Below are 25,580 nucleotides of genomic sequence, written 5' to 3' on the forward strand. Positions count from 1 at the left end.
TTTTGGTTTCATAATCGCCCTTTAATAAAAAGATCCTTCACACGAGACATTAATAAATGAGTCGAACACAATGATTTCCCCGTCCCATGTTTGATTTAATAAGTGTTATGGAAAAATAACTTCCGGTTCACTGAGTTCAGACTGCCGAGGTTCATCTTCAGGCTTCCCCTCGTTCTGAACTCTGACATCACATCCTCTCGACCGGGGTCAGACCCAGGATGTCGAAGCTTTTGGCCATGATGGCTGCAGTAGCTTCGCAGAGCAGCATCCTCCACATGTTGATCTTGATCACCTCACCTGAAAAGGTAAAAACAGACAAACGGAGGAAATCAAAGGCGTGTTCGAGTTTATATCTCTTGAACTATCGGATTATTTTCTCAGTAAATACGCATTTTACAAAAGTGCTAGCACAAACCAATCCCATGATGAGTGTTTAACAGGACTTTATTTCCCCATTTATTGTCCTTATGTAGAGGATAAGAAATAACAAGGCAGCTAAAAGATACAAATTCTGAAACAAAATAAAATTAAGGCGGCGATGATGGGAAAAAAGACAGAATAATAAACAGAGGTGAGGTGAGACTGAAGCGGTCAGAGGTGCACTAGACAGCGAGACTAATAAACGACAAAAAGATCAGAGGGCGTGTTTAATGATGCCGCCATCACCCGGCAGCATCAAATAAAAATCAGTGACCTGAACATCTGCATCCGCACACAGCAGCCGTGACAGCCTCGCACTGTCAGACGGAGAAGAAATCCAATAGAAATTAAGTCGTTAATGAGCAGCAGAGGAGCGTTACACAGACAGGTCGTTAAAGGGGCGTGAACGTGGACCCAAACAAGCCGACATCCTGGTGTGCGGTGATGCGACAAGGATGGAGACAGGAGAAGATTTTTTTCCATTTAGTAATTAAACACACACTGGTCTGTGGATCGCCATTTTCTCCATGTTGATTTGTTGAAGCCGGCAGTGATCATGTTCCAACGAGAAGGTGGAGTTACTCTTAGGTCACTCTTACTAACAGGCTGAACGAACTCGGCCAGTTTAAAAGATGATAATGGACCCAGCAAAGTGCTTCAAAGCTGCATTCTATTTAACAACCACCAGAGGGCGACAGTTCTGGCTGGAGAAAGAATTGCAGCCCTCGGCTGTGAAGGTTCTCAGTCATCCAGGTCATGGTAGTCTAAAGAGCTTGGAAAGAAAAACTTCTGGACTTCTTTAAGTTGCTTGAAGACGTTTCACCTCTCATCTGAAAAGCTTCTTCAGTTCTAAGGTCAAATGGTGGAGAGTCCCAGATTTAAGCCCTGTGGGAGTGACCCCCAAGGGGGTCACGAACCCCCTAGCCCCACCCTATCATGTGATTTCCTGAGGTCAAGCTGGTCTTCAAGCAACTTAAAGAAGTCCAGATGCTCTTCTCCAAGCGTTTTAGAATTCCAGCCCTCAGCTCCTGGGATTTTTGTCCTCAGCCATCACTTTCCTTTAACATCAATCTCAAACTGAAAGCAAGGCCGCTCTATGATCTGCACACAGAATCGCAGGCTTTGTTTGTCCATCTCCGAAAAAGATCGTGTAACGTCATTACAAAGAAACGTTGCTGTAGTAAATCTAAGAAACCCACCAGCAAGGCGCTCTGGGCTCGAACGACCTTACACTGGTGTAGTCTAATAAGCCGTGGGCTCTTTGTTAGCAGGAAGGCTGTACAATGAGTCAGCCCTCAGCTCAGACTAACAGTCCAGACATCCTCTCTCTCATCAGGATTCACTGACGACCTGCAACACATCGATTCCTTCTGCAAAAGCAACAGTGAAAAGTCGAAAATTCAAACCCTTCTTTGCAGCTTCATACTAAACAGTCGGGTCTGGATCCTTTGGCCATCCAATAGGACCTTGGCTCAAACTTTTGTTCTGACCACATTATGCCAAGTTTATTATTTCAAAGTTTGGACAGCTTTGGTTTTGTTTTACAATTTAGGACACAGAAAAGAAAACCAAAGAATTTAAGTACTTTAGAAACACAACTTGGAGTAACTTTTAAAAGCACATTATGAGAGGAAAGGACGTCATATCAAACCAAACTCTGAATATTCAAATCAAAGTGAAGAAAAAAAACGATCATCGGATGCACTAAACAACCAACACGCGAACACCAAACTGAAGTTTGGACCCTGACCAGAGAGTTGTCCCCCTGAAGCTGATCTAAACTTCGACCCAGCTCACCCGTCTGCCGGTCCTTCTCCACGCAGTAGCAGCTGTCGTAGAACTCTGTGAAGGTGGTGGCGAGCTCGTACACGTAGTCGCACAGCGTGTGGAGGAGCAGGTCGTCCAGAATCTTCTGCAGGATCTCCGGGAAACGCTGGATGCACTTCCCCAACTTCCACTCCTTGTCGTGGTCCAAGAGGATCTCCGTGGTCTCTGCCGCCTTCTTCAGCGTGGCCTCGTCGATTTTGGCCAGACGGGTGATGGACCTGCGAGAGGAAGACAAACGTTTAAAAACCAGTTAAAGAGTCCAGGCTAAAAAGAAAACGACTGGGAGGGCTGTGCTGTCTAACACCTATAGCCTCAAATAGTTAATAGTTATGAGACGGGTAAATCTACTACAAAGGCCCATGAAAACGCTCAGAACCAACACCTGATGATCTCCAGCAGTGATTTTGTGAAGAGCTCAAGGACTTAATGTTAAAGGCAGATACCAAATATAATTGTTCTGTGACATTCAGGAGAATATCAGAGCAACAAATGATGGACAAACCAAGTCCTGAGACAGTTTATTACTTATCCAAACATCGGCATGAATCAGTTCAACTCAAAGACTAATTGGCTTTTACTTGTGATGGTTTTGATGTTTAAAGCAGGGAGAGTCGCAGTGGTTAGCTCCAGTATCCTGCACTCTCATTGGTTGTTGACCACTCCAAAGTTGGTTTAACTCAGGACCCGCCTACTTCATATGAACAGCGGTTATTCTGCTCAACGTGACTTTAAATCACTAAATATCAATGACCTTCGACAGTTTCCACGTCACTGGTCACCATAACCCTTTCACACGCCCCCGATCTCCTGCTGGTGATATGATGAGAACTCTGCTTTGGAAAAAATGTATAAAACAAGTCAAACCGGTCTGATTCTCCAAGCATCCACTCGGTCACAGTTATCCCATCGTGTTCCCAATAACGATCCATCTTTTATCCAAACCAAGCAGAAGCCGGCTTATAAAAATGACCCGTTGATAGTTCATCGTTTTCTCTTTTTATCCTCCACCTCAACAATGAATAAACCAATTTTAGGAAAATACATGAAAGGAGTGATGTTGGGGTTCATGTTGAGGAAACCCAACATCTCCTAAAACACTGATTAAGCTCAGTTTTTTCCTTCTGTGTCCATGTTCAGTTAAACTGGACAGCCCAGCTCATGGTTTTAAGTTCTGCTTCTGTCCATTTTTCTCTCTCTTCTTCTTCTCTGAATCTTGAACAGCACAGCAGGGGGCAGCTGCCGTCACTGAGTGCTCTATTGACTGAACGCACGAACATCGAATCCTCTCGGGCGAGCCTGCTCACCCCTCCCGGTTGGAGGGGGAAAAAAAAAAAAAAAGAGAGAGAGAGAGAGAGGGGATCAATCCTTTGCCGGGCGCTCTGCCACCCCGACTAACTCCTCCGGGAAGCTGGAGAGGAAGATCAGTGCAGCTCTTGTGCAGCCTGGAGACGCTCAGTCGATGGAGGGGATAAGGGTGAGGACAAATTGGGTCTCACTGAGTGGAAATACCCCAAAGACTAATCCCAAGCCACAACGATCGCAGAGGGTCTGGCGAGGCCGATCTGATACGAGTAATGAAAGTATACTGGTGCTGATGGGAGGTTCTCGTACAGGACAGACGAGAAAAATGGAGGCACTTGATTTAACTTTCAGGATAGTTTCAGTGTCCTAAACTCAGGGTCAAGCAATAGTTCATATAACCGATGGACAGATTACTAAACAGACCGGCTTCTGCATTGCTACATAACTAATCTTAGCAGCAATGCCGCTCATTATTTTACACTGGGTTTGATGGGCTGCATGAAAAGAGCTGCAACAGAGGCGCAAAGCTGCAACTTTCCACTTTATCTCTGGATTTAGTCCGAATCTGAATCTTCAAGTGTAAAGTGAAGCCAAGACTAAGGTCGTCTCAGTGACTGTCAAATGCCAAGACTGCTGGAGAAGACTGAGGTGGCACAAAGACAGGATGGAGTGGGCCACCCAGGTTAAATGTGGAACTCCTGGTACTCAGCCGGGACTCGTCATCCATTCCTCTAAGACTTTCAAACCTTTCCTGTCAGCCAATAACTTTGAACCCTGAGTACACATGTTTGATTTACCTCAGTTTTCATGTGCACTTCAGTAAGGTTGCAAACACTCGACACTTCATTAGCTCCTTTAGGGCTGTATAACAGATCAGGACTTCCGATTGGTCCACGCTCGTTTAGATCCAGGCTGTTCTAAACTTCAGAACTCGTCTAAATCTATATGCTATTTGTATCCTTGTGTGCCTGACTGTGTGCGGGAACACGTGCACTTCTTAAATCTTTTTTATCTAAACTAAGTATTAAAAGTTGTAGTGAACCCTGACCTGATGCGGGTGAAGGCGTAGAGGAGATACGCCGCCGTGTTGCCTCGGTCGTCCAGCATCTTATCAAACGAGAAGACGTAGTCGTTGTTGCGGTTGTGGGAGAGGTCGGCGTATTTGATGCAGCCGAAGGCGACGGCCCTCTGAGCCTTCGTGAGCTCCTCTGGAGTCAGGACCTGCAGAAAGAAGGTTTTCTTTTATTAAAGCAGACAATCTCTCCCCATCGCCGCCTTCGCCCGGCGTGCTTTATGGCATTAAAAATGCTGATAAGTGTCGTTTTAATCAGCTTGTAATTACTGAAGGCAGTGCTTCACCTTCTGCTTCCAACAGTTAAACCAGTGAGATGAATTTAATCCAAATAATGAAACCAATTTACAATCCTCGGGCAGAGATTAAATTGACTTATTGAGTCATAGCCTTCCCTTGAATCTGTGTGTGACGTGTTTGATACCGTAGGGAGTGAAGAGGAGGATTATGAAGATTTCGTGATAGTGATTAAAAACAACAAAAAAAACTGCAGTCAAGCAGAACACAGCAGATAGAAGAAGTGACGTGACAGGACAAAGATTAATGGCACCGGTGAAAACAGGGCTGCGAGTAACGGGCAGGTTAGATTTAAGGTCAGATTTGGAACAAATGGCCACTTTTCCACTGCAGAAACTTCCAACGTTTACACAAACTGGCCTTCGTCTGCTCCTCTAGCTGTTCCCACTGTTACATACGATCAACTGAACTTTCAAATCATTTTGAGATCGACTGAAACACCAAAATAGAGCTCGAAAAAAACAAAGATAAATATGATGGGAATACTGGTTATGTAACGTAACTCGGGCTCTATGACCAGAGGTGCACAGAGATGACCGGGTTCAAGCTTTTTCGGCCGATGTGCCAGGAGGACATTTGTCCAGCTTCTGATTTTTTCAGATAATATGGAAATTAACTGTGAAAATATCCTGCAGTCTACATAAGGGTTTGAAATAGGGTTGGGCGATATTTTACAACAAGCGTCAGTCCAATAATCGACGATGGAGGTATATTCACGCATGCGCAGACTTTTGATGGGCGGAGCAATGTAATCATGCACGGACTGATTTGTGCATTTACAACACAGAAGAAGTCCAAACATGGACGAACTAATTTCCCCCCAAAAATTAGTGCTGTCAGTGTTAATGCATTAATGTGGCATTAACGTGGTCATTACCATTAACGCCATTAAAAATTTTAACACCCTCAACCCATCTGGAGCGCAGAAACTTTGGACAAACTGCCCGAAATGTGTTGACAGAGACATTTCAGGGATTTTGACTCTGTGCTCCAGACGGGTTGTTAATCACATTAGTTGTGATGATGGTGCGCTAACGCTGACAGCACTAAAAAAGAAATATAAAAGTTGCCAATTTGGGAATTCTTTGGCTTTAAACTAGATGAAAGAGGTAAACCTAAGGATGTAACCAAAGCGGTGTGCCGCTTGTGCAGACGTATAGCGAGCAAAGTACTCAAACACGACTAACTTTGTTTCTTCTGTTGACTGCTTCCATTAGCTCCATCACTATTAGCAAACTGACTCAAATAAATAAATCGCCCTTGTAAAAACGGCCGCCGATAGTCGATATATTCATCCAATCGCCAAACTCTACTTTGCAGTCACTCTGCTTTTCTAAATTAGATCCAAGAGTCTGAGAGTGACTGCAGTGAGGTCGACTGTGATTGTTTGTAGACAGGTTGCCTCCCACAACGCAACCTGTGCAATCAGCTTATGACCCAAAGTGGTCGAACAGCGAGTGGTCGAGTGTAAACCTCTGGTTGAACAGCTGTTTACAACATCGAACATGCGATCGCTTATTTTTCCTGAACAGAAAGACAAATCAAGCACTAAAACCTGCAGTTCCGCTAATGTCCACTAGAGGCCGCCTCCAAAAGCGAGTCAGTCCCCATAGACTGCCATGTTAAGATGACCAACCTTACAGCCGTAAATAAATCTTCACAGCCCGCTATTAAATACAGTTTTGGTCTCCATCAATACTTTCCACCTTCAACAACTACAATGGGTGAATTTATGTAATTATTCCCAGCGGAGGAACAATTCCGGGCTTTGAGATTCTGGAATATAAAAATGTAAACATAAATATTTTATGAAATGATTGCAGTAAGTGTTTTTAATCATCCTGGCATTCACAGACATTTGTCTCTGGGCCGAATCTTCAATTTTCACTCCATTTATGAACCAAATCCTAAATTCAAATCCCCCTCCTGCTCCAGAGCCTCTAAAAGACATCAATGCGTTTTCAAAATTACCGCAGCAGATACAAGGTTTTCTCATTTTTGTCCCATCTTTTCAAAAGTGTCGAGGGGAAAAAGTTTGAAGTGGAAATTTCCGAAATGTTCTATAAAAATATGAATCTTTAAAACTCTGCCTTCCCCTCCTTTCATTGCATTCTGCCCTGAATCTTAATCCCATCTTTCAAACGGGGCTTGATGTTCTTTTATTTAGTACTAGAAGGTGTATGTTACTTCGCTGAGCTCTCAGAGTGGCTCCAAAGAAACAATAGATCTCATCCCCCTGGTAGCTGTGACCTGCTGATTCAAGGACAAACCTTCAATGTTTTATAAAATCTTGGATCCTTTATTGAATTACAGCAGAACAGAGCGAGCTCTGAGAGTTTAAAGGGAAGCCTCTATAATCCAAGACTGAGAAGCCTCTACTCTAAGAGTGTAGGAGAAAAGAAATAGCCTTAAAGACACATTCAGACGTTTAATAAGCTGGAGCCAGAAGTACTCGACAACTGGTACAAAGACTAGCCAACTGATTACTCGTCTTATCAAAGAAAGGCACTTTATTTTAATTCTCTTTGTATTTAGTCAGAAATTAAACATATTTATCACCATTTTTTGCTCCTAATACACAATTATTTCTTTTAAATGAGATATCCTGATCAAGGGGTGCAGTGATTCTCCAAAACCAGCGTCTGGGCCGTACCACTAGTTTCTTTAGAAGAGGGTCAGTGACATAAAACAGGCCTGACCCATTTTTCTGATGTATTAACATTTACTCAGATTACACGCATATCTTTGGAGTAAGTTTTACTTACATGTGGAGCTGCTGTTTTGAAACGTGAGTGAGGAAGACTGATGATCTTATTTTGATGTAGTAAGAGGAAGACAAACCATTGAAGAGTGCAGATTAGAGAAAATCCTAAATAAATTCAAACTCGTGCACCCAATTCTTGTTTTAAAAGGTGAAGATAAAAATAAATATATAAAGTAAAACATATACTAGAATCTTTAGAGGATCTAGTGTCGTTAGGTCCAGAACACCTGATTACCAGGTCATACAGCTTAACGGGGTGCTTTAGTGACCTCATCCACCATATCCAATCAAAACGGAGAACCAGGAATGAGAAATGCTAAAATAATCATGAATATAAACCTTTCTGAGACCCTCAGAGTCCAGCAGAGCTATAGGTGGATGTTTATGACCAAATGGGTTTTTGACTAATATTCTACTCAACCTGGCAACACGTTAGCGTTTTATGTACGCGCCTTGAAAATAAGCGACTAATCAGCTGAGCTGTTACATCCAGCAGATTCTCAGACCAGTTTAATCGATCCCAGATGGCCTGAGTGTTTGTCAGTTTGCGATGCTGAACATACGTTAGCTGTGTGACTTTTTCAGAAAACCTGACCTCTGACCTTGAGGTTACCTGTAGAGGCACCTGTGGTTTTAATTTGAATTTAATTCATAAACACTGCCTGATGCCTGCCCGGCGCTTCAGCCTGATGGAGAAAAAGAATGAACGGCTGAAGTGGTTGAAGGATTATTTTGAACACTGAATCATGCAAAGCTACTTTAGAAAGGTTCCTGCTCTGCACTACGAGCTAAAAAAACCCAAAAACTGAGCTGTAAACTCAACAATCGGTCCCTGCAGCGAGAAATTCTTACAGTCTGGTCTGAAAGGCGCTTTTCTAACAGCCACAAAAGGACAGGTCAGGGCCGGAGAGGCCAGGATGTGTGTGACACACGGGGCAGGATGAGACAGGAAGGGCCAGAAAATAACAGGAAATAAAAGCACCAAACACAGAAGACAAAAAAATGAGGAGAGAGCAAAGTGTGAAACATCACAACTGCTGAAAACAAACATGAAGGAGCAGCAGTGTTAGAGAGCGGGCTGAGGTTCACGGAGGCCACGGCTGGGGTTTGTTTTTAATGAGGCCGGGTTAGCAGATGGTAGACGTGGGCACCGACCCAGACGGAGCGAGGAGCGCCGGGCCGGAGGGGCCTGCAGGGGAGCTGGCACCGGCTTCCGGCAACCTTCTCAGCATTAAAATTGCTGCAGTTCAACTGAAAGTCAGCGACTGCTTGCACCACACCTAGTGCTCCACGTAATAACTTAACCGGGTCAGGTTCTCTTGTTTTTCTCCTCTTTAAAAAAAAAAAAAAAATCTCCCTGCAAGTTTAACATCACAGAAACACCTCAGCACCAGCAGGTGAGACACGGCGAGTCAAAGTAACGGGAACGTCGAGAGCCTCGCTGTGTGAGGCGGAGAGAGCGGCTAACATGGCCCGGGGAGGGAAGAAAAGGATGTAAACAGGTATTTTCTGAGTTGAATCAGGCAGGAAACACTTCCCACCTCCAAACAACCAAACAAGCAGCTCTTAACGAGGTCCGGGCGAGCCGGTGATGGAGGATCGGGGCCGGGCGGCGGCGGCGTGGTTTGGTTTGAGGAAACAGAGAGGAGGGAAAACCGGACGGGAAACACGCTGGCAGAAGTTTGTTTTTCTGAAGAATGACTTTAGAAAAAGGAAAATAAACAACTCGAGGCTCGAAAGACTCGAAGGACTCTCCGCTGACAAACGCTCAATCCACCGAAGATAAAAAAAACGTGAAGTCTGACATTCGTCTGAGCTCTGAGCCCTGAAATGGGATCGCTGGGTCATCAGTCAAAACGCAGAGGCGCTCAGCAGAGAGTCAGGAAGTTTATGACACACAACTTCCTGCTTTATCTGTGCAAAAACTTCCATTTAACACAGAATATCTGCTGAACTCAAGCAAACTGAGGCAGTCAGCTTCCCTTTTACCCTCCACTAACCTCTGGTTTCCCATGATGCACTTTGCCTCTGTGTTTACACACCAGTCAGCTTTTTATCATTAATTATTACTAATCTCCGTCCCTCTTCCAGTGTCTTTGTCCTCCTCTCACCCCCAATGGCTCTAACAGAGATGGCCCCGCCCCTCACTGAGCCTGGTTCTGCTGGAGGTTTCTTCCTGTTAAAAGGGAGTTTTTCCTTCCCACAGTCGCCAAAGTGCTCATAGGGGTCATATGATTGTTGGGGTTTTCTCTGTATTACTGTTGGGGAGGACTCTTATATACACTTTACAGTATAACACACATAGTATACTATATAAATACATCTGAAGGGAATATGAAGACTCACTATGGGAATGGATGGAAAGTAAAAAGAAGACGTGGAAAAACTTCAGAAACAAGGAAAAGTGGGAGCATCTAAAGCACGACCACATGGTGATGAACGTTAGCTTGTTTTTAGCGATGTCGTAGCTATATGAGCCGTTAGACGCACGTGTCACATGACTTCAGTTCAGGATCACCAGGTAGCCTAACGAGCACATCTTTGGACTGTGGGAGGACAAAGAAAGAAAAAATAAACATTTTCTGTGTGTTCTCCTAAACGTCGATGTTTTTAGTTAACGAAGCGAAACGCTCGTCCCATCGAGCCTCTGATCACCAAGCTTCACGTCTCCCGTCCGATTCTCCTCTCGAGGTCTTTTTAAAGCTCCACGTGTGTGTGGTGAATATTTAACCACGAGTCGTCCTGCTGATTCAAACTCGATCGATGGCGGGAAGTCTTTTTTTATTCTTCCTCCTGGGTTACATCTGCTGGAATAACTCCTGTTATTGCGATGATGTTATATCCATATTCTGTGTCAAATATTTTATCTTTTATAAGCAGACGTTTGGAGCGGCGAGGGACGCCGTCCAGCGAGTCGCTCATTATTTCTTCCCCGAGACCGGCTTTCGATTCGCTCCGACGAGGCTTATTTTACAGTAATGACCATCTCGCTCTACAGTAGCCATTAATTCTTCCCGCTCTCATCCCGCTCAGAGAGAGCCAAACTTGGGAGCTTTCTCATCTCGTCCAGACACACTGAGGCTGAAACGCCACCGCCCGGCTGCTTCCCTCTCATCCTCTCAGCCCCGTGTGGTCCTTTCATCCTCCTCTGCTCATGTGTGAGCTCAAACCTCTGCAAACACTTTTCCTCTCGGCTGTTTTGAGTCATTAATCCAAACAAGAGCAGAACCGTTTGTGTCTGATTGGTCAATTTCACACTGATCGTCCGCTGATGAGTCAACAACAGGAAAACAATCATTCCGGTTTGTAACCTGATCTGTTTTTCATGCCCTCTTTGAGCTCTCCACCTCCACCACACGTTAAAGGCACACGTTTAGAAGTAGCACCGGCTCTTCCTGCTCAGAATACACTGGTTACCTCATACTGGGCTGTACTGGGACCCCAGGTTTGGTCTGTTTAAAGATCCAATGGGATATTCCCATTGATAACCTGTTTTTTTTTTTTTTATGTGAAGGCAATGTACCAAACTGTAATATTCAGACGTTACCAGCAGCCTATGGACCGACCCGGGTCCAAAGAATGTGGCGTTTCCTTATGTTTGAGCAGTGATCATGAGGAAAAAGTTACATGCAGCTCGTTTTAAGGTCACGCTGCAAGTTGCTATTGTATCTATTTTATAATAAGTTAAGGCCCAAAACATTTTTACTGATAATAATAAAAAGACATTTGATGATTCATTCAGTCCATAATATGGCCCCTGAGAAGCATATTTACGATGTAAGATGAGGAAAACATCCAATTTTCAATATTGTCTTCTTTAAAAATCTGACCTGTTACCTTCTTGTTGTGCCTACTTTCAAGTATTTGTAGGTAAATATAAAGGTAGATTATTTATTTATTAAAAATAAAATAAAATGATGTTTAATTACACCCGTGTTATGAAGTGTTACCTTTTTTCTTTTAATTTCTTTGTGCGCTTTTCTTATGTTGGAGTGCTTTTGACCTCTCAGGGCCACCGTAGAAGTGTTCTTGCTTACGTCATCTCGTGGAAATTATATCTGAGTTGAAATGCTCGTTGGCCAGTTAGTTACTCTAACTGGGACTGTTGGTGAGGGCCGTCCCAGTTTCTCGTGTGGAGCCTGAACTCCTCGCTGCCGTGTGAACAGGTGAGGATTTTCTTAAACTTCCCATCAGGTTTTTGTTCTGCCGCGTCTGCAGCCTCACCTTGTCTCGCTCCTTCTCCTTCAGCTTGTCCATGGACCTCTTCAGTCCCTCGTCCAGCAGGTCCATCAGCCTCACCGTGTCTCCAGAACGAGTCTTAAACTTCTTCCTGTGGAGGAAACGGCAGAAACAGCGGCTCAGTGCGAGGACGCCGGGTTACAAACCACCTGCAGGGGAACCAGTAATGGAGCTGCTGCAGTTTCACATCCCCAACCTGAACCAGCAGAGGTTCCACTTCCTGTCTCCAATAATTATCATGACAGCAAACTATTAGATTACTTCTGCTCGCCTCGGGGCGATACATTTTGTACAATCAAGCAAATCAGCTAAGCATTACAAGCCGAGCACGAGCCAAAAATTTAATAACCCCCGCCTCCCCTCCCTCCTCTGTTTACTCGCAGCTATAACGGCTCCCCCCGTGGCTGCGTTAAGCTCTTATTGTCTGGATGAGCGATTATGAGAACAGCATGATAAATTTCTAATGGAGTCTGCCGTAGTGCAGACATAGTGGGGCCAATTTACGCCCCCTCAGGTTACCGCGGGGCATTTAGCGGCACTTAGTTATGGCCTCCGCGAAGCGTAACGTCAGCCCGCCGCCTGAACCCGGCGCTTCTTCTCAGGTCGACTGATTAGGAATAAACAACAACGTGACAGATAAGCGGTCAAATCACAAATCTGCTCACCAATCAGAGCGCAGCGATCGCTCACACGACGACACGATAAAACCCAACGCTCAGAGACGAGGTGCTCAAAGTGCACGACAAAAAAACCGGGAACGCGGCGGGAAAAATATATCTGAGGTGTTAAAGTTTATGAACGTGATGACTTGGAATCTACAAATAGATAAAAGAAGAAGAAGAAACAAGAGGAGGAGGCGTGGAAGAAAATGGAGGTTTGATATAAGCAGCGAGAGGACAAAAGAACAGGAGGACGTAAAGACAGTGGAGGAAGAGTGAAATGAAAATGTTGAAGAACAAGAAGAATAAGAAGAAGCTCCAGAAAAGGGAAAAAAAATCAAAGAAAAAGTTAAAGCAGCGGCAGAAGAAAGAAAACGAGGAAATAAGTGGAAGAGAAGGAGGAAAATAGGAGGAAAGGGAGAAGGACGAGGAACGCAGGAGGAGGAGTAGACGAAGAAAAAAATGAAGATAAAGAGGAAAGATGGAGAAAGGAGGAAGACGCAATGGGAAGGAGAAAATGAAGGAAGCGAACGAGCACTGCTGAAGGAGGAAATAAGTGGAGGAAGAGGAGGAGTTAAACAGAAGAACAGAAAAGTTTAATTAAACAAGCAGAAGAAGAACGAGAAGAAAGGAAGAGGAGGAGGAAGGAGACAAGTAAAGAAGATGAAAGAGGAGGAAGGAATAATAACAACTCTGAGTGAACTTTTTCATCACTGCTGTCCTCCTCTTGCTCCTCCTCTTGCTCCTCCCCTTGCTCCTCCCCCTCACATGCTGAGTAAGGCAGGCTCTGCGATTCGCTGCAAACGACTAAGCTGTTTGTGGGGCAGTGGCTGAAAATCCTGCGTTTGATTCATCGACGCAGAAAAAATAAATAAATAAAACGAGCCTTTATGTGAGCAGCGGGAAACACAGGAAGTCTGCCCGTCTGGCGAGCAGAGACCTCGGATCTGAAGTTGGCTTTAGACACATTATTTTTTAAAACCCCAAAAAGCAGTTTTATTGTTTTAATGTTTGTTACGTGTAGTTATTCATTTACTCGTTTACTTTGTGGCATTCCAAAACCGCCGCAGAGCGCCCTCTGGTGGACAAACTACATAACGCGGCTGCAGGGCGTTCCTCCCGGCTCTTCATTTATCAGCCAATCAGGCGGGCTCTCATAATTGAGCCCTATTTTAGAATTTTGACTTCCCTAACCATCCACGGATGAGGTCAGGGGCGGAGTTATAAGTGTGCAGTGGGCGTCGTCCAAGGGCAAGACCTAACCACGTACACCTCTGCATTGAATCCATGCAGTAGCCTTCGCGAGCGGCCGACACTAAAACACTAGTGGCAGGCTGTCCCCGGGGAGGCGGTCCTTTTAAACCTCAGAGTCGTCACATGATCCACGTCAGGTGCTTCAAACCCCACTCACACTTTGTCCCCAGTGACAATGCCCCACCCCTTTTTTCCACCCCTTTTCTCAGCACCACCTCCCCAGTGTGTCTCCACCCGGTGATGTCATACCTGGCAACAGTCGGGTACCTGCGGCCCTCACACAGCACTCAGAAAAACAAACCCTACTGTCAGAGCGTGTTTTGAACTCACTTGTCCTCCCCCAACACCACTCCAAAGCCAGCGTGCTCCACCCGAGTCACTTTGGGGTCGTACCAGCCGATCAGCTGAGCTGCGGCGAACACCACCTGGAAGTGCGTGCTCTGGAGGGGAAAACACACCCTCCAAACGTCATGTTCAGGAAAGAGACGGAGCTCAGACTTAAATCCAAACCCTCTGTGGTCGCGTCTCCACCTACCTGTCCACTGTCAGTGACGTAGATGATGATGTCGGCCTTCTCTTCAAAGATTCGTTGGCGAATGGCCGCGAGGTCTGACGTGTCGTAGGTGTAGCCCCCGTCTGACTTGACGACGGTGAGGGGGATGGGCTGCCCTGGGGGGAAGACGACCTTACGACCCTCGTCGAGCTCCATCAGGCCTGAGGTGGAGATTTAAAAGGATGGAGGTGGTTTAATGAGAAGGTCCAGTCAGTCCAAAAAAGACAAGGAGATAAAAACAAGAGGGCACCAAACATTCATGAGGCAATGCTGCCACCTGGTGGTGACACTCAGAAACTACAGGCTGCACTTTATTATCCACTGAAAGAAGAAAAACTGATTCTATAAAGACTTCTATTAAAATCAGTGTGATCAAGGGAACAAATAAGCTCTATTTCTGGTAACCCTAAATGCTCAGAAATGCCCTCCGTGACCTTTGACCTGCTGCACACTGACCTTTCTTCTCAAACTCCTTCACCACCTCAACCATCAGGTCCTGGTAGTACGACTCTCCTCTCTCGATGAGCTCGATGTCCAGGCAGTCGTAAATTTTCTGAAACTCTGGAGAAATTAAAAAAAAGAAATAATTAAAACCTGTCACAGGTAGACGGGCTGCTCTAAAGAGGGGGAGGAGCTCCAACGGGTTAAACCCGTCCTCGTGTCACATGACTAATTTAAGGCCAGCGGCTCTGAATGAGGGACGAGTGTTTCATTCCTGTTAGCATGAAAGGCTAAAACCCGACGTACCTGTCCTGGACACGTCACAGATGAGGTTCCAGGCTTTGATGAACTCCGGCTCTTTGCTCTGCAGTTTGACGACACACTGGTACGCCCGCTTCTTAAACTCCTCGTCCGTGTCAAAGCGCTTCTTTGACTCCTGAACGAGAGCACGAGAGACTGTCAGCTCCCTCGTTTCACTGTCACAGTCAAAGCTGAAAAACGTGTCTCCCACACAATAACTCCAGTTCATCTAATGAAGCCACGAGAACATTTTCCCCTCACACTGAACATGTTCAGAAGCCTCCGGGTCGGTTTAATTTGGGGCTTTTTTCTTATTTCTGCAGCATTTCTGAGCTTTAATACCTTCACAGTTACAGGAAACGTTGACATGAAACCTTCAGGGCTGAAGACGTGTCTAAGCTGCACCAGATTCATGTCTGTACCCGAACATTTGATCAGTGTCATGAATGCAGAAACTTCAAAAAGTGCATTCTGGGCAAACTTTCAGGGCTCGCATCACCATGTGGGACAGGTGGCTGTCCCAGGTCAACTTTCTGGCTCAAAGGAACAACGGCAGCCACATCTTTTTGTGTTTGAGTCCGTTTTTTTTTTCCCACAGAACTTAAATCTGTTTTTCAGCCCTGAAAGTTTCATGTGAACATGCGATCGTGGCTCAAGAGTTGGCAGTTCGTCTTGTAATCGGAAGGCTGCTGGTTCGAGCCCCGGCTGTGGCTACAATGTAGCTGCCATCACCAGTGTGTGAATGTGTGGATGACTGAATGCAGTGTAAAGCGCTTTGGGGTCATAGGGACTAAGTAAGTGCGAAGTTATGATGGTTAAAAAACTGCACTTGGGGTAAAAACCTTAAAGGGTCCTAACCCCACATGGGATTTTCCCAAAAGCAGCCCGATCACACACAGAGACGGGATGAGCATGAACTGACTTTGTAGAAGGCCTGCAGGTCACCGATGGGAGGGGAGACGGTCAGGTAGTCTGGAAACATGTCCTGCAGGTGGGCGATCAGCATCCCAAACTGGGTACCCCAGTCCCCCACGTGGTTCAGCCTGCAGAAATAAAAACTAACTTTTTAGATTTTATTTCTTGAAAGGTTTTTAACGTTCGCAGCTACGACACAGCGAGCGCGGCCAAGCTGACCTGAGGACTTCGTATCCCAGAAACTCAAACAATCGGCACATGCTGTCCCCGATGATGGTGGAGCGCAGGTGACCCACGTGCATCTCTTTGGCGATGTTTGGAGATGAGAAATCCACCACCACCTGAATGCAACACAAACACACAGGAACTGATAAATGCAGACGCTGAGACGGGTAAACCCATCACAGGTGAACTCAACCAGCTCCACGTTTTTATTCCTGGACTCTATCAGAGCAGCTTTGCATGAGTCATGGTTCATAATAAGCCTATTTTATGTTTGATCAGCGCCGTTTTGGTGTGTTTAATCAAACTTTTTGACATCCGCCTTAAACCACACACGTTTTTACTTCCTGTCACAGCTTCAGTTTAAAAGCAATCTTCTTCTTTCCAGTGTTGCATTAATATTAATTTCTGTCTCTATAGAAAAAGCTTATTTTGGATTCTCCCTCATTCACATCCTCCACCTCCTCCTTCTCTTCTCTGCTTTTGTGAGCATACACACATTTTTTATGTCGCACTTTATATGAATAATTTCAACTCCACACAGATAAATGTGAACGTGACTTTTACAGCACCAAAATAATTAAATGAGTAAGTGTGGTTCTTTATTTTTGTAACTGAAATAAATTAATTAATAAAATAATCTAATCTATCCATTTTCTGGTTCCTGCTATATTAAACTGAGCTCCTCACCTCATCTCTGCGTCCAGATTGCCTTCACAGGAAGCTCATTTCTACAAGTTTTATGAAAATTTTTTATTTATTAAGAAAAAAATTTAATTTTCCTTTTCACAACTTGTAAAAAATATTTAAAATGTGAACCTAAAATCTGCTGTAATTTGCTTTGATGTCACTCTATAAACTGTTATTGTTTGTGTGCGTTCGTGGAAGGCTTTTATTGTGAAAGGCAAGGACCGAAACAATAAAACTGGTGGGCGGGGCCTCTGTGGTACTCTCTTTGACATCACACAGAGCCAAGAGTAGAAAAAATGCGCGTGAAACTGTGTTGAATACCAGATAATTAGACACAAATAATTAAATCAAATGTTAAAAAAGGGATCAAAGACTTCCGAGGTTAACTAAAAAGGAAAAACATGGCGGGAAAATGACTTCAGCATGTGCACAGACCTTCTTCTTGGATGGCAGTGGTGGGGGTTGCACTCCGTTAATCAACAAGTTGCTCAGCTGTTTGGACACAAATGTCTTCTGCAGGTAGATGTTGATGAAACCTGAAAGAGAACTTTTTTTAGACTCACTTTTTAGGCATTTATTTACTCTAGTTTTAAATCTTTTAATATTTATACAAAACAAAGAATTATTTCTCTTTAAATATGTACACATTTGACAAGGTTCTAAATTAAATTAAATTAAACTAAACTAAACAAGAAAAAGTTGCATTTCCTGCGAAAATGCAGTGTGAATGCCGTGTCGTGGAAATCGGCTTCCGAAAACAGCTGAAGAAGCAGAACTGTCTGCTGAAAACATGCTGCAATGGGCGAGAGTGGAACCAGCCCTCCTGCTCATCTCACTGAGCTAAAACACAGCTCAACACAGCTGGCATTACCAGAAAGAGCTGAACAGTTTAAAATTTGAATGGTGAAAACTGTCAGAGTAGTTAACCAGCAAAGAAACGGAGCAACTAGAATAATAAGGTAGAAGAAGAAGAAAGTTTAAAGAGAAACAGGAACTTAATAGCGTTCCTGTTACTATAATTGTGTGAATGCCGTGATGTCTGTGTTGACATCATTAAAAGGCGGAGTCTCTACCTGGCCCCGCGACCTCCGTTTTCTGGACGAGTTCGTTGTCTGGAAGATTTTTGATAATCTTCTCTGCGATCTCCCTCGGGTTCATCTTTATCCCCTTTGCCTTCAGCATCTGCAACCCGACAGCCAGAGACAGTCTGAAGCAAAGCTTTTTAATCTGACCTGCTGAGACTAGGACACACTGCACTGCTCAAATACAATCCTCTAATTTGACTCAATGCAGCTGCAGCTTTTAAAACTGTAAAAATCATAGTAAGCTATTAGAAATCACAATAAGCAACCAGAAATGAAAATAAGCCACAATAATTCATAACAAGCCACCATAACAACAATAATTCATAATAAGCCACCATAGATCATAATAAGTTGTACAGTGTCCTTGGGTGCTTTGAAAGGCGCTATTTAAATAAAATGTATTATTATTATTATTATTATAAACCATTAAACATAAACTCGTCAGTTTCCGGGCGTGGCGGTCTAACCTGGGACATGCTCATGGCGCTGTTGCACTGGTAGTCCCCAAACTTGGCCTGCTGGCTGGGCGCAATAGAAAGTGGCGGGTTGTCGAGCTCGGGGCAGGAGGCCTGGATGGCCTCGCCGAAGACCTCCTGAAGTCGCTGGTTGATGTTTAACATGGCTTTGCCGCGTTGACTCAGTGAGTCTTCCTGCAGACTCTGAGGACAGCACAGAAAGGTTTAATGGTTTTTCATCAATGTGCTTTTCTCAGGTTAAGATTAAAACGCCTCAGGACATCTTTCAGCAGAGCGCCACTCACCTTCTTCAGGATGTTGAGGCGGTACTTGAGTCGGGCGTTTTCCTCCTGCAGCTCTTCCAGGCGTGGAGATGGACTGAGGTTCTGGGAGTTTTCAAGATTTTTGATCTCTGCAGACAGACGCTGGATCTCTTGCTCCTAGATATCAAAATATTTCCAATTTCCAAGAAAGACACTGAGAAAGAAAGTTCCAACTGGAGCTGCTCAAGAAGCTTTAACGCGCTCCTATAAATAGTAAATATTTTTACACCGAGTTCCAGCCTGAGAAAATGCTTTAGGGTCTTAAATTCTGCCCATTTTTAAAAGGAACTGTGGAAGTATAAATATTTTTACCTCTATGGCTACGAGCATTACATCAATGATCATTAAAAGAGGACCGAGTTAGCACCCTGTGGTACACCTCAGGAATTATAAAGACACATATATTCATAACCTTTAACTCTTTTTCTGTATTTCACTATTGATCTCTTATACACCTGTTTTTGATATTTGTAAACTACTGTGCAAAAGTCTTGAGCCACCCCTAAATTTTTTTAAAAATCTTTTTCTTTGGATATTAGCCGTTTCGTTTTTACTCCAATATATATACCTGACCATTATCAGATGTGGGGGGTGGGGTATGTGGTAAGCCAGTTAACATGACCATGAATCATTTAAGTATAAAACAAGGAACTTAATTCAACAAATGAATCAATTTAATCGCGAGAACTTAAGACTCACGTTCGGACTTCAATTACAACTTTGGTTTTTAAAATAACTTTAAACACATTTTTTTTTATTAGAAAAATAAATAAATTAAAAAAAAAACAGCCTTGGGTTATGTGAGATTAGACACACTTTCACTTTCTTCAGCTAAACAACATCTGCATTCTTTTTAACCCAAATAATAAATGTTTTGACTCAGCAGAGAAACCTGCCAGTTGACTTTCTCCCATCAAATCTTCTCAGATCAGGTAGCTGATACATTTTCAAAGCCATTTTAAGGCAATATACAGAAAATAAGGAATTTAATGAGTCCCTGGATACATGGTGGTCAGGTGGGCAAGAGAGCTGAGCAAATAATAACTGTATGTATAATGTATAAAAAGTTAATAATACATTTTAACAATTTCGACAGGGTGCACAGCAAAGTTAATATAACCAACTTAGACTAAAATTACACTTGAAAAACATTTTAGTTAAGAAAATAAAAATTAGAAAAAATTTTCTATAAGAGTTAAAACGAAACTAAACAATTTGTGAACTTGGAAAACTAAAATAAAATAAAAATTACATGTTTAGTTTTTCAACCTTGTCAGGGCCCGGGGCTAGCGATTTTTCCAGTCGGGCTACCAAAATCTCTCTCTCCCCTGCCTGTCGGGCTATTGTAGGAAAAATATATGTCAATGCTTTTGCATTCTTTCAGAAATGTAGCTGGGTAATTATGTCATTGGCATCGGTGAGCCACTGTCAATATGTGACATATTGAAATCGCGTTTGAATTTGCACTTGTTTTTTTGCTTTCACTTTGCAATCGTGCGAACTGTGTATAGAGAGCGACAGCACTGATCTGTGAGTGATGATAATTTGTGCACCAATTCCTCTGACATCGTCTTATTAATCGTTAGCTTACTATGCAAACATGACAAGTGAAATCTCCCGCAGCTTAAACATGTGAGAGGTTGATCGCGCAGAGAATCGCTGAGCTTATGTGAGTGCGTGTGTAAAAGCAGCAGGATATGTATTTTAGTTCTGCTGAGCCAAATAAGACAGGTCAGGGTGAAGAAGTGACAGCCAAAGAAAAGCTTACCACAAAACGGAGAAGTTATGACAAATCAGACTATAAGGCAAAAAGAAAGTGCAGCTTTATGGTTTCATGGACAAAAGAATTTCTGTGGCTGCAATATGATGAGCTAAATAACCAGGGCTGCACATAAGTGGTCCGCAGGTGCGCATTCGCTGTCAAAATAAAAAACACGCACAAGATAAGAAGTTGCAACGCGTGTTTGCGTACATAGGATTTGAGCTGGCTTCAAACAAATGATGAACGCACAGAGATGTGGTGCAGAATGTGCCGTGAAAATCCCACTCTGGCGGACAAAAACAGCTTTTTATATGGACGCAAACGCGCGTTGCAACTTCTTATCTGGTGCGCGTCTTTTATTTTGACAGTGAATGCGCACATGCGGACCACTTATGTGCACCCGTGTAAATAACATGACGTTCTGCCGGGTGTGTTGTTGGTTTTCTCTCAATTTCTGAGTCGACAAGCGCCTTTGTTACTGGGACCAGTAATTTTAAGAAAGGCCCCCATTAGAACCCATGAGAAATGCAAGAAATGCATTATTGCTCAGTCTGGAGAACAAACACCAATTGCAAATAACATACTAAAAATAAACCTGAAAAACCTGTTTAGACCAGCTACTATGTTGCAAAGAGTGAACTACCACTGGCACAATGTAGCAGTCTTTGCAAACTTCAAAAAGCAAATGGCCTCGATCTTGGTTCCACTTGCCTCTTACCCGTGACTTCAGTGGAAATTTCAAATTCAGGATCTGACACAGACTGATTCATGTCCTACACAGTTCTTACAAGTTCATAGAAATTTCTGTTCAATTAGAACCAAGTATTTGAGTTGATGATTGTAATTTTTATACAATGTTGTAATTTGTTTTTCAACAATTTTTGATTAATGTTTTGTTTCTGTTACCATATTATACTTTAATGTATAATATGGTAACAGAAACAAAACATCAATCAACAAATTGCTCTCTTTTTTATTCGGGCTACTTAAATTTATTTTGGGCTACCAAAACCTGAAGAGTCCCTGCCCGAAGGGCTACCAGGGACTTTGAAATTTTGCGAGCCCTGCTTGTAATATTTGTTATAGCTTAGCTGATGAGGCTTTATGGAATTTCAATGTCTGCAAGACTGAGAGTCAACAAGTAAAAGATTAAAAACGAAAGTAAAATTAAACGTTTCAAGCAATAAAACTTAACATGAAGCAAACCTGTTTTCAAAAACAACTGAAACTAAACTGAATTCAAAACTGAAAATGGCAACAAAGTAAAAAAATAAGAAAATACAAAACTATCCCTCCACCAAAAGACCGACCACACAGCAGGACGACCTTCAGTACGCCATATAACTGAGTAATTAATAACTACTTCTTATCAAACAATAAAGCGAGTTACTCTTTTTCCAGCAGCTCAAGCTGCGCTGTGCAGTCTGCTGAAAACAAAATGCAAAAACACCCACATCACATTTACGCTTCAGTTTATTCATAAAAGCGTCTCATCGCTTAACGTGTCCAAAATCAGATGAAAGCGCCACACAAAACAGAAGGAAAATTAGGAACCGACAACTTTACCTAAAGTCCACTGAACAGAAGTGAGCCTCGGAGTTCAGAAACACATCGCTGTGGTGACTTTTAAAGTCTAGCTCAGGTCGGGCTGGTGACACACCAACAAAGTGATAACGAAGCAGACCTGCAAGTCTTTAAAGCGCACATCGTTCACCAAAGCAAAACTGAAAGTATTTGTTTTACAATGTGCGCTCAACAGCTGATGCAAGAAATGCTTTCATTGCAAACCAGAAAGACGAGCGCTCTTTAAGCTGCCATCAAACGTGTTTAAATCCCTGGTAACAGGAACTATTTCAGAAAGGCCTTAAAGAGACACTGTTCAAAAGAATAAAGAAAGTTAGTTAAACTTCTGAATTATTGATGTTATCAGTTAGTATCAGAGGTTATTAATCAGGTTCAGCTGCTTTGGTGTTATTGACGTTAACCAGGTGCAACGATGAGGCAACGCTCGCCTGATCCGACTGAACGCCTCGGAGACGTTATGTTTCAGCCCGTCCAACGCCTCCAAACCTCGGACTGAGCACAAGCTCGCTGACGCCCTGGTTAGATATCCAGCATGATTTTTTCCCCACACCTTTGTGTTTGTGAAAACACACCTGATGTGTTTTCAAAGTGTATTAAAACCTGCTTAATCTCCACTAGAGGGCAGCAAACACCACCTTAATGCTTAGGTTTCAAGGTAACGGCTGCTCATGTTTTTATATCAGATATTGGGTAAATGTGACATTATGTTTTTTCATATTGTGAAACATGCTAGTAAACAAACTCAGGCAGACTAACTGTAATTTAAAGGCTGCATGAAAAAATCCTCACATATGTGACTCTGCAGGTTAGTGCAGGATAAAAAGGTTACTTTGCTGCAATGTGGTGGATTTAAAGTGGAGAACCGTGTGTGACTGGTGCACAGTGGCTGTGGGTTCATGGTCACAGTTAGCTTACATCAAGTGTAGCAGAGATTCATATAACGTTTAGCTGATGATGCTGTGATTCTGACTGAATTCCACTATCATATTAACTTCATACCGTCTAGTATAAACACAGCATAAACAGTGTACTGTGGGTGTAGAGGATGGAAATCAGCCAGGACTACTATTGCATCTACATCTGCTCACATCTGGCTGACCTCAGTTGTGTACATCCACAGAGAGCAGCAGGTCAGCTGATCACAGCCTGTACACTAAGAAAATCTACTGGAGCTTTCAATAGAAATTATTATGAGTTGTGATTCTTTTCCCCACACAGAGGCATGACAACTGATTCCTCCACCTGCTGAATCCACTTTAACGCCTGACTGGACACATTTTCCTGTTTAAACACAAAGTCACCCTCTACAATGTAGGTAACACAAAATACAGCTTTCTTCTATTTTCCTTATTTTTCTTCAGATTCAAACTACAATTAGAATTAAAAAGTTTATATTCCCAACGACTGATATTATTTTATCATTATGTCAATAAAGCACAAGGTTCAGTTAGCTTTGCATAAAAACAGGTGGTAAAAATGTCCTTCAAGGAGATACTTATACTTTCTTACTAGTACATTTCAAACTTGGTACTTTTTTTATTTTTAAAACAGGATTATCTGCACTTCTACTTAAGTACAGAATATGTCCTTACGGTGGGTGGGTGGGGTAATTTATTGATTCATATACATATCATATATCATAAAAGCTCCCAAAAAGGAATGTGAAATATTTATTTTTCTGAAAAATAAGTTTGATGCCAGGGTTAAGTAGAGAAAAATGTTCTCGCCAGACTCAATTTAAAAATCTTCCGATTTAACTCCTTTCATTTTCAGTAGTCACTCATCTTTCTGGGCTCCACTGTGCACAGGTGATAGCCAATCACATCTGGTAAGTTCGGCATATATGTGACTTACAATAACGAAGCACAGCTCTTTAACAAGTAAAAACTCTTCATGCCATTCCTCCTTCATGCGCTGTCAAAGCAGTGTCCTCGAACAAATCAAAGGGACCTCCGACTACAACAAGACACGTTTGATTTAACAAACTTAACCCGAATTTGACACTAATGCATAGATATTCAATCAAAGCATGTCTGGTTTACTCGACACTGCACCTATTCAATAAAAAGCCAAAAAGTCTTAAATTAGTACTTTTTTTTCATTAAGTCTGGCAGAACTTTGGAATGTTGCTATCCGGCGGCAGGATGCGCATTTAGCCCTACAGCTCGCATTAACCGCTGACCTGTTGCTGCAGCCGGGCCGTGTACTCGGTCACAGGGTCTCCCATGTTCCTGAAGCTCTGCGGAGAAACTCTTCTGTCTGCTGGACTTGGAATCTCGTGGCTGACGAAATACAAACCGGAGGAAAGGAAGAAGCCCGTAACTTTACAGTCCACTTCCGGTGCCGGGGAGCGCTTCTTCCTCGCTGCATTGCGCCGGATTGAGAGCGCCTCCTGCTGTATCGGAGCTTCCAGGCGCGATTTCAGTGGATGTTTTAGCCAAAATGACTTTTATGTGTGTCATGTGGCAAGTATCACTAAAAACACAACCACTGGCACGATAAGACTTACAAAAGATACGAAGAATATAAGATGTTGAATTAACAGACATGCATTTGCAGCCGTGTGATGTTGCACTGAATGTGCATGGGAGTATTACCAATTATAAATTTAAACAATATGAAATCAATTTGATGAATATATAAAAATATTAACCCTCTCGAGGCAGGCGTTGCCGATTTGCAACAGTTAAAAACTAACAACCTGATTACCCCACATTCATATTTTATGAGTTTTTCATTTACTCAGAAGTACCACTGCAGGACTTGGTTGTGCATTAGCAACAAAAAACTTAATTTGAGCCTGAGAGGGTTAAAAAGATCAAATAGATGGTCTCAGGGGGATGTCATCCTCTCTCCTGCTGCTTGTTTGTGTGCGTAGTTTGATTTTTAGGTCAACTTACAAAGAGCTGCAGCTGTTAAACATTTTAACTTTTTTCTATCTACTAAATCAATGTATCACTGTTATCAGAAATGTCAGAAAATGAGCACAATAAGCTGGTGTGTTTGCATGAAGAAAATCTTGGTCTTGAATCTCTTTACCTTTTACTTTGGTTGGAGAGTGACTGGTTTTGTCTCAGGATCAAATCTTTGCTTTTTTGTAGATGATGTGATTCCGCTCATATCAGCTCAACAATACAATGTATTTAAAAAAATAATTTAAAAAATCACTTTTTTTCCTTCTCTCCAGTTAATGACTGGCATGTAGTCCTAAAATTGTCAGCATATAATAAAAGAAAAGGGCCCAAGTCCAGAACCCTGTGGTGTCCCACAGGAGTAATTAAGCTAATTAGACATGCAAGCCAACAATTTAATGCCAAGTTTTCAGATACCAGCATTTTAATAGTCATCTTGAAACCTCTCTTGATCATTAGGATTTCAGAGAAATAAAATTGCCTTTATCATCTCTGCTATCATGG

The 25,580-nt window shown here is 42.9% G+C and overlaps 1 protein-coding gene across 2 annotated transcripts; it reads right to left on the reverse strand.

The window, feature by feature from the left end:
* Nucleotides 1–24,504, reverse strand: rars1 (arginyl-tRNA synthetase 1). Of its 2 annotated transcripts, none has more exons than XM_004556831.5 (15): nucleotides 24,347–24,504; nucleotides 18,801–18,935; nucleotides 18,508–18,699; nucleotides 18,029–18,137; nucleotides 17,391–17,491; nucleotides 16,263–16,384; nucleotides 16,051–16,171; nucleotides 15,135–15,264; nucleotides 14,844–14,948; nucleotides 14,370–14,548; nucleotides 14,165–14,274; nucleotides 11,907–12,012; nucleotides 4,598–4,770; nucleotides 2,218–2,465; nucleotides 1–297 (listed from the first exon to the last, which is right to left on the reverse strand). In XM_004556831.5, exons 1-15 carry the CDS (start codon nucleotides 24,389–24,391, stop codon nucleotides 188–190), a joined length of 1,986 nt encoding a protein of 661 aa, XP_004556888.1. In that variant the 5' UTR covers nucleotides 24,392–24,504; the 3' UTR covers nucleotides 1–187. The 2 variants fall into 2 exon arrangements, with proteins under 2 accessions (XP_004556888.1, XP_004556889.1); XM_004556832.5 differs by lacking the exon at nucleotides 24,347–24,504 and adding an exon at nucleotides 22,147–22,283.
* Nucleotides 24,505–25,580: the final 1,076 nt, after the last annotated feature.

This window comes from Maylandia zebra, linkage group LG10, assembly GCF_041146795.1.
Source record: "Maylandia zebra isolate NMK-2024a linkage group LG10, Mzebra_GT3a, whole genome shotgun sequence".
Lineage (NCBI taxonomy): Eukaryota > Metazoa > Chordata > Actinopteri > Cichliformes > Cichlidae > Maylandia > Maylandia zebra.